Here is a 14,808-nt window from a genome sequence, read left to right on the forward strand (position 1 = left end):
CTAAAGTTGTATATTAAGAGAAAGAGGGTGGCTAAGAGTAATGTGGGCCCCTTAAAGACACACAGGTGATATTGTAATTGAAAATCAGAAAATGACAGAGTTGCTAAATACTTACTTTGTATCGTTCTTCACAGTAGAGGATACCAGGAAAAATAAAAATAAGTCAAGGGGAGGAACTTACTAGATTTAACACAAGTTAAAAAATGGTAATGGAGAAAATAATGAGACTGAAAATTGACAAATCTCCAGGACCTGATGGTTTCCACCCCAGGAGTAAATTGTAGATGCTCTAGTCACGATCTTCCAAAACTCTCTTGTCCCCTTGGATTGGAAAATTGCTAATGTCACGCCATTATTTAAGGGTAGGAGAGATAAAGTAGGAAATTATAAACCTATTACTCTAATGTCTGTTGTGATGAAGTTACTAGAATCTGTTACTAGGGACAGTGACTGAGCACTTAGGTAAATATGAACTGATCAGAGAGAGCCAGCATGGATTTGTAAAGGGTAAGTCATGTCTAACAAACCAAGTTGAATTTTTTGAGGAGGTAACTTACGTGGTAAATAAGGGAGTGTATATGGATGTTATTTATATGGACTTCCAAAAGGCATTCAATAAGGTTCCAATTAAGAAACTTAACAAAAATGAGAGCGTATGGAATTGGAGGCAACCTACAGGCTTGGACAGGGAATTGGTTAGGAGGTAGGAGACCGGGAGTAACAATAATGGGTATGTACTCAAATTGGCAGGATGTGACTAGTGGTGTCCCCCAGAGATCGGTACTGGGGCCTCAGCTTTTCACGATATTTATAAATGATTTAGATGAAGGACTATCCAAGTTAGGTGGCACCGTGAATAGTGCAGATGGGAGCAGAAAGTTACAAAGGGGCATTGATAGATTAAGTGAAAGGGCAAAACTGTGGTAGATGGAGTTCAATGTGGGGAAATGTGAAGTCATCCAATTTGGACCCATGGAAGATGGATCAGAGTATTTTCTAAATGGCGAGAAGTTTGGAACTGTGGAGGAGCAGAGAAATTTAGGGGTCCAAGTACAGAAATCGCAAAAAGCTAGTGGACAGGTACAAAACATAACTAAAAAGGCTAACAGAATGTTATCTCAAGGGGACTGGAATACAAAAGCGTGCAAATTATGTTACAGTATATAATGCTCTGATTAGACCCCATTTAGAGTACTACATTTTTTTTAATCATTCATGGGATGTGGGCGTCGCTGGCGAGGCCTGCATTTATTGCCCATCCCTAATTGCCCTTGAGAAGGTGATGGTGAGCCGCCTTCTTGAACCGCTGCAGTCCGTGTGGTGAAGGTTCTCCCACAGTGCTGTTATGATGTGGAGATGCCGGTGATGGACTGGGGTTGACAATTGTAAACAATTTTACAACACCAAGTTATAGTCCAGCAATTTTATTTTAAATTCACAAGCTTTCGGAGGCTACCTCCTTCCTCAGGTGAACGATGCGGAAAATGCTGTTAGGAAGGGAGTTCCAGGATTTTGACCCAGCGACGATGAAGGAATGGCGATATATTTCCAAGTCGGGATGGTGCGTGACTTGGAGGGGAACGTGCAGGTGGTATTGTTCCCATGTACCTGCTACTCTTGTCCTTCTAGGTGATAGATGTTGCGGGTTTGGGAGGTGCTGTCGAAGAAGCCTTGGCGAGTTGCTGCAGTGCATCCTGTGGATGGTACACACTGCAGACATTGTGCGCCGGTGGTGAAGGGAGTGAATGTTTGGGGTGGTGGATGGGGTGCCAATCAAGCGGGCTGCTTTGTCCTGGATGGTGTCGAGCTTCTTGAGCGTTGTTGGAGCTGCACTCATCCAGGCAAGTGGAGAGTATTCCATCATACTCCTGACTTGTGTCTTGTGGATGGTGGAAAGGCTTTGGGGAGTCAGGTGGTGAGTCACTCGCCGCAGAATACCCAGCCTCTGGCCTGCTCTTGTAGCCGCAGTATTTATATGGCTGGTCCAGTTAAGTTTCTGGTCAATGGTGACCCCCAGGATGTTGATGGTGGGGGATTCGGCGATGGTAATGCCGTTGAATGTCAAGGGGAGGTGGTTAGATTCTCTCTTGTTGGAGATGGTCATTGCCTGGCACTTTTCTGGCACGAATGTTACTTGCCACTTATGAGCCCAAGCCTGGATGTTGTCCAGGTCTTGCTGCATGCGGGCTTGGACTGCTTCATTATCTGAGGGGTTGCGAATGGAACTGAGCACTGTGCAATCATCAGCGAACATCCCCATTTCTGACCTTATGATGGAGGGAAGGTCATTGATGAAGCAGCTGAAGATGGTTGGGCCGAGGACACTGCCTTGAGGAACTCCTGCAGCAATGTCCTGGGGCTGAGATGATTGGCCACCAACAACCACTACCATCTTCCTTTGTGCTAGGTATGACTCCAGCCAATGGAGAGTTTTCCCCGATTCCCATTTACTTCAATTTTACTGGGGCTCCTTGGTGCCACACTCGGTCAAATGCAGCCTTGATGTCAAGGGCAGTCACTCTCACCTCATCTCGGGAATTCAACTCTTTTGTCCATGTTTGGACCAAGGCTGTAATGAGGTCTGGAACCGAGCGGTCCTGGCGGAACCCAAACTGAGCATCGGTGAGCAAGTGCCGCTTGATAGCACTGTCGACGACACCATCCATCACTTTGCTGATGATTGACAGTAGACTGATGGGGCGGTAATTGGCCGGATTGGATTTGTCCTGCTTTTTGTGGACAGGACATATCTGGGAAATTTTCCACATTGTCGGGTAGATGCCAGTGTTGTAGCTGTACTGGAACAGCTTGGCTAGAAGCACAGCTAGTTCTGGAGCACAAGTCTTCAGCACTACAGCCAGGATATTGTTGGGGCCCATAGCCTTTGCTGTATCCAGTGCACTCAGCCGTATCTTGATATCACGTGGAGTGAATTGAATTGGCTGAAGACTGGCTTCTGTGATGGTGGGGATCTCGGGAGGAGGCTGAGATGGATCATTCACTCGGCACTTCTGGCTGAAGGTGGTTGTAAACGCTTCAGCCTTGTCTTTTGCACTCACGTGCTGGACTCCGCCATCGTTGTGGATGGGGATGTTTACAGAGCCTCCTCCTCCCGTCAGCTGTTTAATTGTCCACCACCATTCACGACTGGATGTGGCAGGACTGCAGAGCTTTGATCTGATCCGTTGGTTGTGGAATCGCTTAGCTCTGTCTATAGCAATTTGCTTCCGCTGTTTAGCATGCATGTAGTCCTGAGTTGTAGCTTCACCAGGTTGGCACCTCATTTTTAGCTACGCCTGGTGCTGCTCTTGGCATGCTCTTCTACACTCCTCATTGAACCAGGGTTGATCCCCTGGCTTGTTGGTAATGGTAGAGTGAGGAATATGCCGGACCATGAGGTTACAGATTGTGCTGGAATACAATTCTGCTGCTGCTGATGGCCCACAGCGCCTCATGGATGCCCAGTTTTTTTTGAGCTGCTCGATCTGTTCTGAATCTATCCCATTTAGCACGAGTGCCACACAACACGTTGGATGGTGTCCTCAGTGCGAAGATGGGACTTCGTCTCCACGAGGACTGTGCGGTGGTCACTCCTACCAATACTGTCATGGACAGATGCATCTGTGACAGGTAGATTGGTGAGGACGCGGTCAAGTAAGTTTTTCCCTCGTGTTGGTTCGCTCACCACCTGCCACAGGCCCAGTCTAGCAGCTATGTCCTTCAGGACTCGGCCAGCTCGGTCAGTAGTGGTGCTACCGAGCCACTCTGTGATGGACATTGAAGTCCCCCACCCAGAGTACATTCTGTGCCCTTGCTGCCCTCAGTGCTTCCTCCAAGTGGTGTTCAACATGGAGCAGGACTGATTCATCAGCTGAGGGAGGGCGGTAGGTGGTAATCAGCAGGAGGTTTCCTTGCCCATGTTTGACCTGATGCCATGAGATTTCATGGGGTCCAGAGTCCATGTTGAGGACTCCCAGGGCCACTGCCTCCTGACTGTATATCACTGTACCGCCACCTTTGGTGGGTCTGTCCTGCCGGTGGGACAGGACATACCCAGGGATGGTGATGGAAGAGTCTGGGACGTTGGCTAAAAGGTATGATTCTGTGAGAATGACTATGTCAGGCTGTTGCTTGACTAGTCTGTGGGACAGCTCTCCCAATTGTGGCACAAGTCCCCAGATGTTCGTGAGGAGGACTTTGCAGGGTCAACTGAGCTTGGTTTGCTTTTGCCGTATCTGGTGCCTGGTGGTCCGTTCTGGTTTAATTCTCATTGTGACTTTTTTTAGTGAGATTTTACAACTGAGTGGCTTGCTAGGCCATTTCAGAGGGCAATTAAGAATCAATCACGTTGCTGTGGGTCTGGAGTCACATATAAGCTAGACCGGGTAAGGATGGCAGGTTTCCTTCCCTAAAGGACATTAGTGAACCAGATGGGTTTTTACGACAATCCGGTAGTTTCATGGCCACCATTACTGATACTAGTATTTTAATTCCAGATTTTGTTTAATTAATTGAATTTTTAATTAATTGAATTTAAATTCGCCAGCTGCCGTGGCGGGATTTGCACTCATGACTCCGAATTACTAGTCCAGTAACATAACCACTATGCTACCGTACCCTTCTGGTTCTGGACACCGCTACTCAGGAAGGATATATTGGTCTTGAAGAGGGTGCAGCGCAAATTCACCAGAATGACACCTGGGCTCAAAGAGTTAAATTATGAGGGCAGGTGGTGGATAATTAAACAACTAACGGGAGGAGGAGGCTCTGTGAACATCCCCATCTTCAATAATGGCAGAGTCCAGCACGCAAGTGCAAAAGACAAGGCTGAAGCATTTGCAACAATCTTCAGCTCGAAGTGCCCAGTGGATGATCCATCTCGGCCTCCTCCCGATATCCCCACCATCACAGAAGCCAGTCTTCAGCCAATTTGCTTCACTCCACGTGGTATCAAGAAACGGCTGAGTGCACTGGATACAACCAAGGCTATGGGCCCCAACAACATCCCAATTGTGGTGCTGAAGATTTGTGCTCCAGAACTAGCCAATCTGGCCAATTACCACCCCATCAGTCTACTCTCAATCATCAGCAAAATGATGGAAGGTGTCTTCGACAGTGCTATCAAGCTGCACTTACTCACCAATCACCTGCTCCAGATGGTGGTTTGGGTTCCGCCAGGACCACTCGGCTCCAGACCGCATTACAACCTTGGTCCAAACATGGGCAAAAAGAGCTGAATTCCAGAGGTGAGGAGAGAGTGACTGCCCTTGACATCAAGGCAGCATTTGACCAAGTGTGGCATCAAGGAACCCTAGTAAAATTGAAGTCAATGGGAATCAGGGGGAAAACTCTCCAGTGGCTGGAGTCATACCTAGCACAAAGGAAGATGGTAGTGGTTGTTGGAGGCCAAGCATCTCAGCCCCAGGACATTGCTGCAGGAGTTCCTCAGGGCACTGTCCTTGGCCCAACAATCTTCAGCTACTTCATCAATGACCTTCCCTCCATCATAAGGTCAGAAATGGGGATGTTCGCTGATGATTGCACAGTGTTCAGTTCCACTCGCAACCCTTCTGATAATGAAGCAGTCCATGCCCGCATGCAGCAAGACCTGGACAACATCCAGGCTTGGGCTCATAAGTGGCAAGTAACGTTCGTGCCAAACAAGCGCCAGGCAATGACCATCTCCAACAAGAGAGAGTCTAACCACCTCCCCATGACATTCAATGACATTACCATCGCTGAATCCCCCACCATCGACATCCTGGGGGTCACCACTGACCAGAAACTTAACTGGGCCAGCCACATAAATACTGTGGCTACACGAGCAGGTCAGAGGCTGGGTCGTCTGCATTGAGTGTCTCACCTCCTGACTCCCCAGAGCCTTTCCACCATCTAAAGGCACAAGTCAGGAGTATGATGGAATGATACCTGGATGAGTGCAGCTCCAACAAAATTCAAGAAGCTCAACACCATCCAGGACAAAGCAGCCCGCTTGATTGGTACCCCATCCACCACCATAAACATTCACTCCCTTCACCCCCGGCGCACCGTGGCTGCTGTGTGTACCATCTACAGGATGCACTGCAGCAACTCGTGAAGGCTTCTTTGACAGCATCTCCCAAATCCGCAACCTCTACCACCTAGAAGAACAAGGGCAGCAGGCACGTGGGAACACCACCTGCACGTTCCCCTCCAAGTCACACATCATCCCGACTTGGAAACATATCGCCGTTCCTTCATCGTCGCCATGTCAAAATCCTGGAACTCCCTACCTAACTGTGGTAGAACCTTCAGCACACCGACTGCAGCAGTTCAAGAACTAGCTTTTTATTCCAAATTTGTTATTTTAATTAACAATTTAAATTCCCCAGCTGCCATGGGGGGATTTTGAACTCATGTCTCCGGATTACTAGTCCAGGCCTCATGGATTACTAGTCCAGTAACATAACCACTATGCTACCATACCTGAATACTGTCTTGATGTCAAGGGCAGTGACTTTCACCTCACCTCTGGAATTTAGTTTGTGTCCATATTTGGATCAAGGCTGTAATGTGGTCTGCAGCCAAGTGGTCCTCTGGCAGAACTGAAACTGAGCATTGGTTCAGTTCACCACCACCTTCTCAAGGGCAATTTGGGGATGGGCAATAAATGCTGGCCTTGTCAGTGATGCCCATATCCCATGAACGAATAAAAACAAAAGGTTGCATAAACTAGTCTTGTGTTCCCTTGAGTATTGAAGATTAAGGGGTGATCTAATTGAGGTGTTTAAGATGACTGAAGGATTTGATAGGGTCGATAGAGAGAAACTATTTCCTCTGATGGGGGAGTCCAGCACAAGGGGGCTAAACCTTAAAATTAGAGCTAGGCTGTTCAGGGGTGATGTCAGAAAGCACTTCTTCATACAAAGGGTAGTAGAAATCTGAAACTCTTTCCCCAAAAAGCTGTTGAGGCTAGGTCAATTGAAAATTTCAAAACTGAGATTAATAGATGTTTGTTAGGCAAAAGTATTAAGGGTTACAGAACCAAGGCAGGTAGATGGAGTTAAGCTACAGAGCCATGATCGAATTGAATGGCAGACCAAGCTCGAGAGGCTGAATGGCCTACTCCTGTTCCCATGTTCAAGCACCACTCCAGACACTTCAGCACATAATCTAGGCTGATACTTCAGTGCAGTAGAGGGAGTGCTGCACCGTTGAAGGTTCTGTCTTTCAGATGATACGATAAACCGAGACCCCGTCTGCACTCTCAGGTGGACGTAAATGATCCTATCACACTATTTGAAGAATAGGGAGTTCTCTGGGTTTCCTGGCCAACATTTATCCTTCAACCAACATTGCTAAAATAGATTATCTGGTTATTTAACCTCATTGCCGTGTATACGACTTTACTGTGCACAAATTGGATGCCACATTTCCCTACATTACAAGTCACTACACTTCAAAAAGTACTAAATTGGCTGTAAAGCACTTTGGGGTGTCCTAAGGTCATGAAAGTCCCTATATAAATTATTTTTTCTTACTTTCTATGCACCACGTTCAACTATACACTTAGGTAGTGATAAGATTCCCGTTCCCCCTCTTCCATCCATTTTATTGGATGCCTGTCAAGTAACAATCATATAAATGTCTCACCTCAGTCATCAACCATTGTTTCTGCCTCATGCCAATATCCAGCAGTTTAGTCTCATCCAGAATTTCGTCCAGTGTCAGTGGATGGGTATCTCCACGCTGGTGGCGAGTCTGCACAAAAATGTAAAGTTTAAACAAGATAGACGTAACAACATGGAAACAGGCCATTTGGCCCAACCTGTCTTGTTTTTTCGCATTTACCCTCCATGCGAGTAAATAGCCCTCATCACATCGAGCTATCCTGTTCCAATATCCCTTCTCCTTCATCCACCTATCCAAATTAAGTTTTAATGTTGACATAGTTTCTGCCTCAACGACTAATCGGGGAAGTGAGATCCAGAGCCTCTCAACTATGTGTAAAGAAGTTCCCTCTTACTCTCTGTTCTAAATGTCTTACATTTAATTTTGTATCTATGACCCCTCGTTCTAGACCCCTCAACTACTGAAAACTGATCCTCTCCGCCTCCTCATGAGGTCCCCACCATCATAGATGGCAGTCTTCAAGCACTTTGATTCACTCCATGTGACAACAAGAAATAGCTGAGTGGCCTGGACACTGAAAAGGCTACGGGCCCAGATAATATCCTGCTTTAGTGCTGAAGACCTGTTGCTTCACAACTAGCTACGCCTCTAGCCAGTGTAGCTGCAACACTGGCATCTACCAGACATGGAAAATTTCCCATTTATGTCTTGTCCACAAAAAGCAGGACAAATCCAACCAGGCCAGTTTCCGCCAGCAGCCTACTCGCAATCATCAGCAAAGTGATGGAAGGAGTTGTCAATAGTGCTGTAACGCAATATTTACTCACTAATAACCTGTTCAGCAATGCTCAGTTTCGGTTCTACCAGGGGACCACTTAGCTGCAGGTCACTTAGCTGTAGCCTTGATCCAAATATGGGCACAAGCTAAATTCCAGGGGTGAGGTGAAAGTCACTGCCCTTGACATCAAGACAGTATTCAGGTATGGTAGCATAGTGGTTATGTTACTGGACTAGTAATCCATGAGGCCTGGACTAATAATCTGGAGACATGAGTTCAAAATCCACCCACGGCAGCTGGGGAATTTAAACTCAGTTAATTAAAATAAAAAATTTGGAATAAAAAGCTAGTATCAGCAATGGTGACCATGAAACTACCGGATTGTCGTAAAAATCTATCTGGTTCACTAATGTCCTTTAGGGAAGGAAACTTCCGTCACATATAGGTTGGTCTGACCCAAATGTGACTCCAGACCCACAGAAATGTGGTTGATTCTTAACTGCCCTCTGAAATGGTAGCTAAGAATCAATCACCATCACCTTCTCAAGGGCAATTAGGGATGGGCAATAAATGAGCGACACCCACATCTCATGAATGTATTAAAAAAAATTTGACCGAGCGTGGCACGAAGGAGTCCTAGTCAAATTGAAGTCAAAGGGGGAAAATGTTGCTGTGACTGAAGTCATACCTAGCAGAAAGGAAGATGGCTGTGGTTGTTGGAGGCCAATCATCTCAGCCCAAGGACATCCTCAGGGCAGTGTCCTAAGCCCAACTATCTTCAACTTCCCACCATCATAACTTCAGAAGTGGTGAGTTCGCTGATGTGTTCATCTCCATTCACAATTCCCCAAATAATGAAGTATCCATGCCTGAATGCAGCAAGGCCTGGTCAATACCTAGCTTGGGCCAATCAGTGGCAAGTAACATTCGCGCTACAGAAGTGTCAAGTAATGACCATCTGCAACAAGACAGAGCCCAACAACCTCTCCTTGACATTCAATGGCATTACCATTGCTGATTTCTCCATCGACATCCTGGGGGTCACCATTTACCAGAAACTGGACCAGCCATAGGTCGGAGGCTGGGTATTCTGTGGCAAGTAGCTCACCTCCTGACTACCTAAATCCTCCCCACTACCTACAAAGCACAAATTAGTGTGATGGAATACTCTCCACTTGCTTGGATGTGTGCAGCTGCAACAACATTCAAGGATAAGCAGTCCACATGATCAGCACCCCATCCACCAGCTTAAACATCCACTCCCTCAATCACTGACATAACGTGGCTGCAGTGCATACTATCTACAGAACGCACTGCAGCAAGTCGCCACAGCTTTATCGGCAGCACCTCTCAAACCCATGACGTCTATCACTTAGAAGGACGACAGCAGATGCACGAGAACACCTCCAAGTCACACATCATCCCGACTTGGGCGGATATCGCTGTTTCTTCACAGTTGTTGGATCAAAATCCTGGAACTCCCTACGTTGCAAACAGCATTGTAGGAGTATCTTCACCACATGGACTGCAACAGTTCAAGTTGGCCAATCACCACCTTCTCAAGAGCAGCTAGGTGTCAGCGGTGGCTCAGTGGTAGAACTCTCGCCTCTGAGTCAGAAGGTCGTGAGCTCAAGTCCCACTCCAGGGACTTGAGCACAAAATCTAGGCTGACACTGCAGTGCTGCACTGTCTTTCGAATGAGACGTTAAACTGAGGCCCCGTCCGCCCTCTCGAGTGGACATAAAGATTCCATGGCACTATCTGAAGAGCAGGGGAGTTCTCCCATGTGGCCTGGTATCCCTCAACCAATACCTAGAACAGATTATCTGGTCATTATCACATTGTTGATTTTAGCTGTAAAACACTTTTCGTGAAAGTCGTTATATAAATGCAGGTTCTTTCTTTGGGATGGGCAATTAATGCTGGCCTCACCAGCGACGCCCATATCCCAAGAATAAATTTTTAAAAAACTGTCCCATCCTTTCATAATTTTGAACACATATTGCTCTGTAATCTGCATTGTTCAAATGAAAAAGGACCCAATTTTTCTAGTCTTTCTTCATATTTGTATTTAATTATACCAGGCAGCATCCTAATGAATCTGCATTGTAGCCTCTCCATAGGCCTCGATATCATTCCCATAGTGTGGAGCCCAATACTGTACAATAACTAAGATCTTAAGGTTTCATACAGGCTCATCATTACCCTTTGACTTTTATATTCTATACTTCTTGTGATAAAACCCAGAATACCATTATTTTTTTCACTGCTATATCAACCTGCCTTTGATGATCTGTACCCCAAATTCCTCAGCTCTTTCATGTTATCAAGCATACTTCCATTCAGAGTATAGTTACTGATGTTATTTTTATTAACCAAATTGTATCACCTCACACTTAAAAATAATGAATTTTATTTGCCACTTTTTAGCCCTTTCCTCCATTTTGTCAATATCCCTTTGCACCTTCCTTCGGTTATCTGAAGAATTAACGCAACCTTCTATTTTGATATCATCTACAAATTTCAACACTACTCCCTCTAGGCCTATCACAAAATCATTGATAAATTTGTTAGACAATGATGCTTCAATGCTACACTGTCCTAAGATAATCTCAATATTTGAGACTAATGTATGCTCTGGGTAATTTCATAGACTTAAATTAAAAATTTACTTTGTTATTGGTATCTTGGCCACACAGCAAATATCCCTTTTACCTGGTTTGCTATATAAAAGATGACAACACTAAACAATTTAAAAGGCACATTTATAGGGCATGAACACTTACAGCATATACTGATTAACTATTAATTTAATCTTAAATAGTACTTGGCAAATGTACAGTCTAAACATTTGTCTGTGCCTAAGTAGGTCTCTGCCTCTGATGTTTCTTGCTTCTGCCAATAAACCACCTTGTTTATTGTGACCTTTTAATCAACAGTAAGGAAGAAAAGATGACATGATAAGAAACACATGGGACTCAATTTTAAAATCAAATTGCGGGTGCGTTAGAATCATAGAATCATAGAAGTTACAACATGGAAACAGGCCCTTCGGCCCAACATGTCCATGTCGCCCAGTTTATACCACTAAGCTAGTCCCAATTGCCTGCACTTGGCCCATATCCCTCGATACCCATCTTCCCCATGTAACTGTCCAAATGCTTTTTAAAAGACAAAATTGTACCCGCCTCTACTACTGCCTCTGGCAGCTCGTTCCAGACACTCACCACCCTTTGAGTGAAAAAATTGCCCCTCTGGATCCTTTTGTATCTCTCCCCTCTCACCTTAAATCTGTGCCCCCTCGTTATAGACTCCCCTACCTTTGGGAAAAGATTTTGACTATCGACCTTATCTATGCCCCTCATTATTTTATAGACTTCTATAAGATCACCCCTTAACCTCCTACTCTCCAGGGAATAAAGTCCCAGTCTGTCTAACCTCTCCCTGTAAGTCAAACCATCAAGTCCCGGTAGCATCCTAGTAAATCTTTTCTGCACTCTTTCTAGTTTAATAATATCCTTTCTATAATAGGGTGACCAGAACTGTACACAGTACTCCAAGTGTGGCCTCACCAATGCCCTGTACAACTTCAACAAGACATCCCAACTCCTGCATTCAATGTTCTGACCAATGAAACCAAGCATGCTGAATGCCTTCTTCACCACCCTATCCACCTGTGACTCCACTTTCAAGGAGCTATGAATCTGTACTCCTAGATCTCTTTGTTCTATAACTCTCCCCAACGCCCTACCATTAACGGAGTAGGTCCTGGCCCGATTCGATCTACCAAAATGCATCACCTCACATTTATCTAAATTAAACTCCATCTGCCATTCATCGGCCCACTGGCCCAATTTATCAAGATCCCGTTGCAATCCTAGATAACCTTCTTCACTGTCCACAATGCCACCAATCTTGGTGTCATCTGCAAACTTACTAACCATGCCTCCTAAATTCTCATCCAAATCATTAATATAAATAACAAATAACAGCGGACCCAGCACCGATCCCTGAGGCACACCGCTGGACACAGGCATCCAGTTTGAAAAACAACCCTCGACAACCACCCTCTGTCTTCTGTCATCAAGCCAATTTTGTATCCAATTGGCTACCTCACCTTGGATCCCATGAGATTTAACCTTATGTAACAACCTACCATGCGGTACCTTGTCAAATGCTTTGCTGAAGTCCATGTAGACCACGTCTACTGCACAGCCCTCATCTATCTTCTTGGTTACCCCTTCAAAAAACTCAATCAAATTCGTGAGACATGATTTTCCTCTCACAAAACCATGCTGACTGTTCCTAATTAGTCCCTGCCTCTCCAAATGCCTGTAGATCCTGTCCCTCAGAATACCCTCTAACAACTTACCCACTACAGATGTCAGGCTCACTGGTCTGTAGTTCCCAGGCTTTTCCCTGCCGCCCTTCTTAAACAAAGGCACAACATTTGCTACCCTCCAATCTTCGGGCTGCGAAAATCACAAAAATCCCGAGCGGGTTCGGAAGCCGGCTCCAACCCGCTGACTTCCGGGGTTGCCACAGACGCACCTGTGCGCGCACGCGCTTCACAAATCCAGAAGTCCCGCTGGCAATTAAAGCCGGCGGGACGATACTTAAATCACTTATTCACATCGTTAATCTTGTTGAAGTTGTTAATTTTGTGGAGATTGAGGCAAAGGTGCGATTTTAATTTGACCTCAGCGGGTTCCCCGTGCTGTGGGAAACGCTCCATGTTCAAGGAGACGTGTTTCAGGCAGCAGCCAGTTGGACATTCAAGTGCATGTTTGACAGATGGGGATAAAAGGTAAGTTATTGCAGCAGGGCACACGGGTGTCACAGACAAACTTTTGGCTGGGAGATCTTTGTGTTTAGACTGAAAATTCTTGGTTTACACTCAGAATTCTTCTGTTTTTGTATATTTACCAACTTTTCGGACCCCCTCAAACTGACACCATCAGGATGGGGGGTAGCATGGCTGCATTCACCACTACATCAGAAGACGAGCAACATCACCATCCTCGCCACGCACAATGTGCAATTCCGCCACTTGGAGCTCCACAACACAGTGCTGCGCCACAGGGACCTGCACAAGAGCACAGAGGGAGTGCTGTCACAGGAGGCACTACCCTTGCCACAGGCTCTACAGACCAAGGCTCAGCTTCCTGAACCTCTCTGAGGAGCAGTGCATACGGAGGCTCAGAGTGAGTCGCCAGGTGGTCGAAGACATCTGCTGCCTCCTTCATGCCGAGCTGCTCCTGCCTGGGCCTGGTAGCATCCCATTACCTGTTGCTGTTAAAGTAACCACTGCCCTCAACTTCATTGCCTGCGGATTATTCCAAGGTGCAACCAGGGACATCGCCGGGATCTCTCAGTCGTCAGCGGACAAGTGCATAAGGCAGGTCACCGATGGCTTGTTTCGCAGAGCCTCGCAGCACGTCAACTTCCCCATGGACAACCTCAGCCAGACGGAGAGGACAGTAGGATTCCACAGTGTGGCTGGCTTCCCACGGGTGCAGGGTGCAATCGATTGCACCCATATAGCAATATGAGCACCTCCACACGAGCCAGGACTGTTCATCAACAGAAAGGGGCATCACTCCCGCAACACTCAGCTCGTTTATGACCACCACAAAAGATTCCTTCACGTGTGTCCCAGATTCCCTGGCAGCTGCCACAATTTCTTCATTCTGAGGGAATCCAACATCCCGGGCCTTTTCCACGCACCGAACGTCCTTAAGGGCTGGCTCCTCGGGGACAAGGGACACCCCCTGCACACGTGGCTCATGACACCTCCGAGGAACCCCATCACCGAGCAACAGCGTCGTTACGACGACAGCTACATCGCCACCAGATCTACAATTGAGCATGCTATTGGGCTGCTCAAGATGCGATTTAGGTGCCTTGATCGTTCTGGGGGAGCATTGCAATACGCACCAAAGTGGGACGCATTATAGTAGTGTGTTGTGTCCTGCTCAACATGGCACAACAGAGAGGGGTGCCACTTGAGGAGGCTCCATCCACATTGAGGAGGAGGCAGAGGACGAGGACGAACCCACGGGCAGAACAGCGGCTCACCTGGTTGCTCGTGAGGCCAGGGAGTCACTCATGTGAACGGTTCTCCTAACATCAGAAACTGTGAAGAGTCCAGTCCTCTCACCACCTGGAAAGACCAGCGCCAACACCAGCCCCCTCCCCCTGCACAAAACAGTCCTGCAACTACACATACACCCACAGTAAAGTGACCCAATGGGTGGCATCAAGTGTTGCCCTTCATGGTGAACTTCATGAAAGGGTGCTATCACATAAGCCAGTCAAGAATGGGCAAGACGTGGCAGTAACGGTGAGAATGATAACATTTAATGTGAATATAACAAAAAACAAATATAAATGAAAAACATGACAGTCTGTCAGACACC

At 46.5% G+C, this 14,808-nt stretch overlaps 1 protein-coding gene across 5 annotated transcripts in view; it reads right to left on the reverse strand.

Moving 5' to 3' along the window:
* Window positions 1–14,808, reverse strand: part of gtf2e2 (general transcription factor IIE, polypeptide 2, beta) — a 210,427-nt gene that overhangs the window by 81,155 nt on the left and 114,464 nt on the right. For all 5 annotated transcript variants that reach the window (XM_067992906.1, XM_067992898.1, XM_067992889.1 and 2 more), the window contains one exon: window positions 7,633–7,740. In XM_067992906.1, coding sequence (XP_067849007.1) covers window positions 7,633–7,740 — 108 coding nt within the window. The remainder of the gene's footprint in view (window positions 1–7,632; window positions 7,741–14,808) is intronic.

Source organism: Heptranchias perlo, chromosome 1 (assembly GCF_035084215.1).
Source record: "Heptranchias perlo isolate sHepPer1 chromosome 1, sHepPer1.hap1, whole genome shotgun sequence".
NCBI classification, from domain to species: domain Eukaryota; kingdom Metazoa; phylum Chordata; class Chondrichthyes; order Hexanchiformes; family Hexanchidae; genus Heptranchias; species Heptranchias perlo.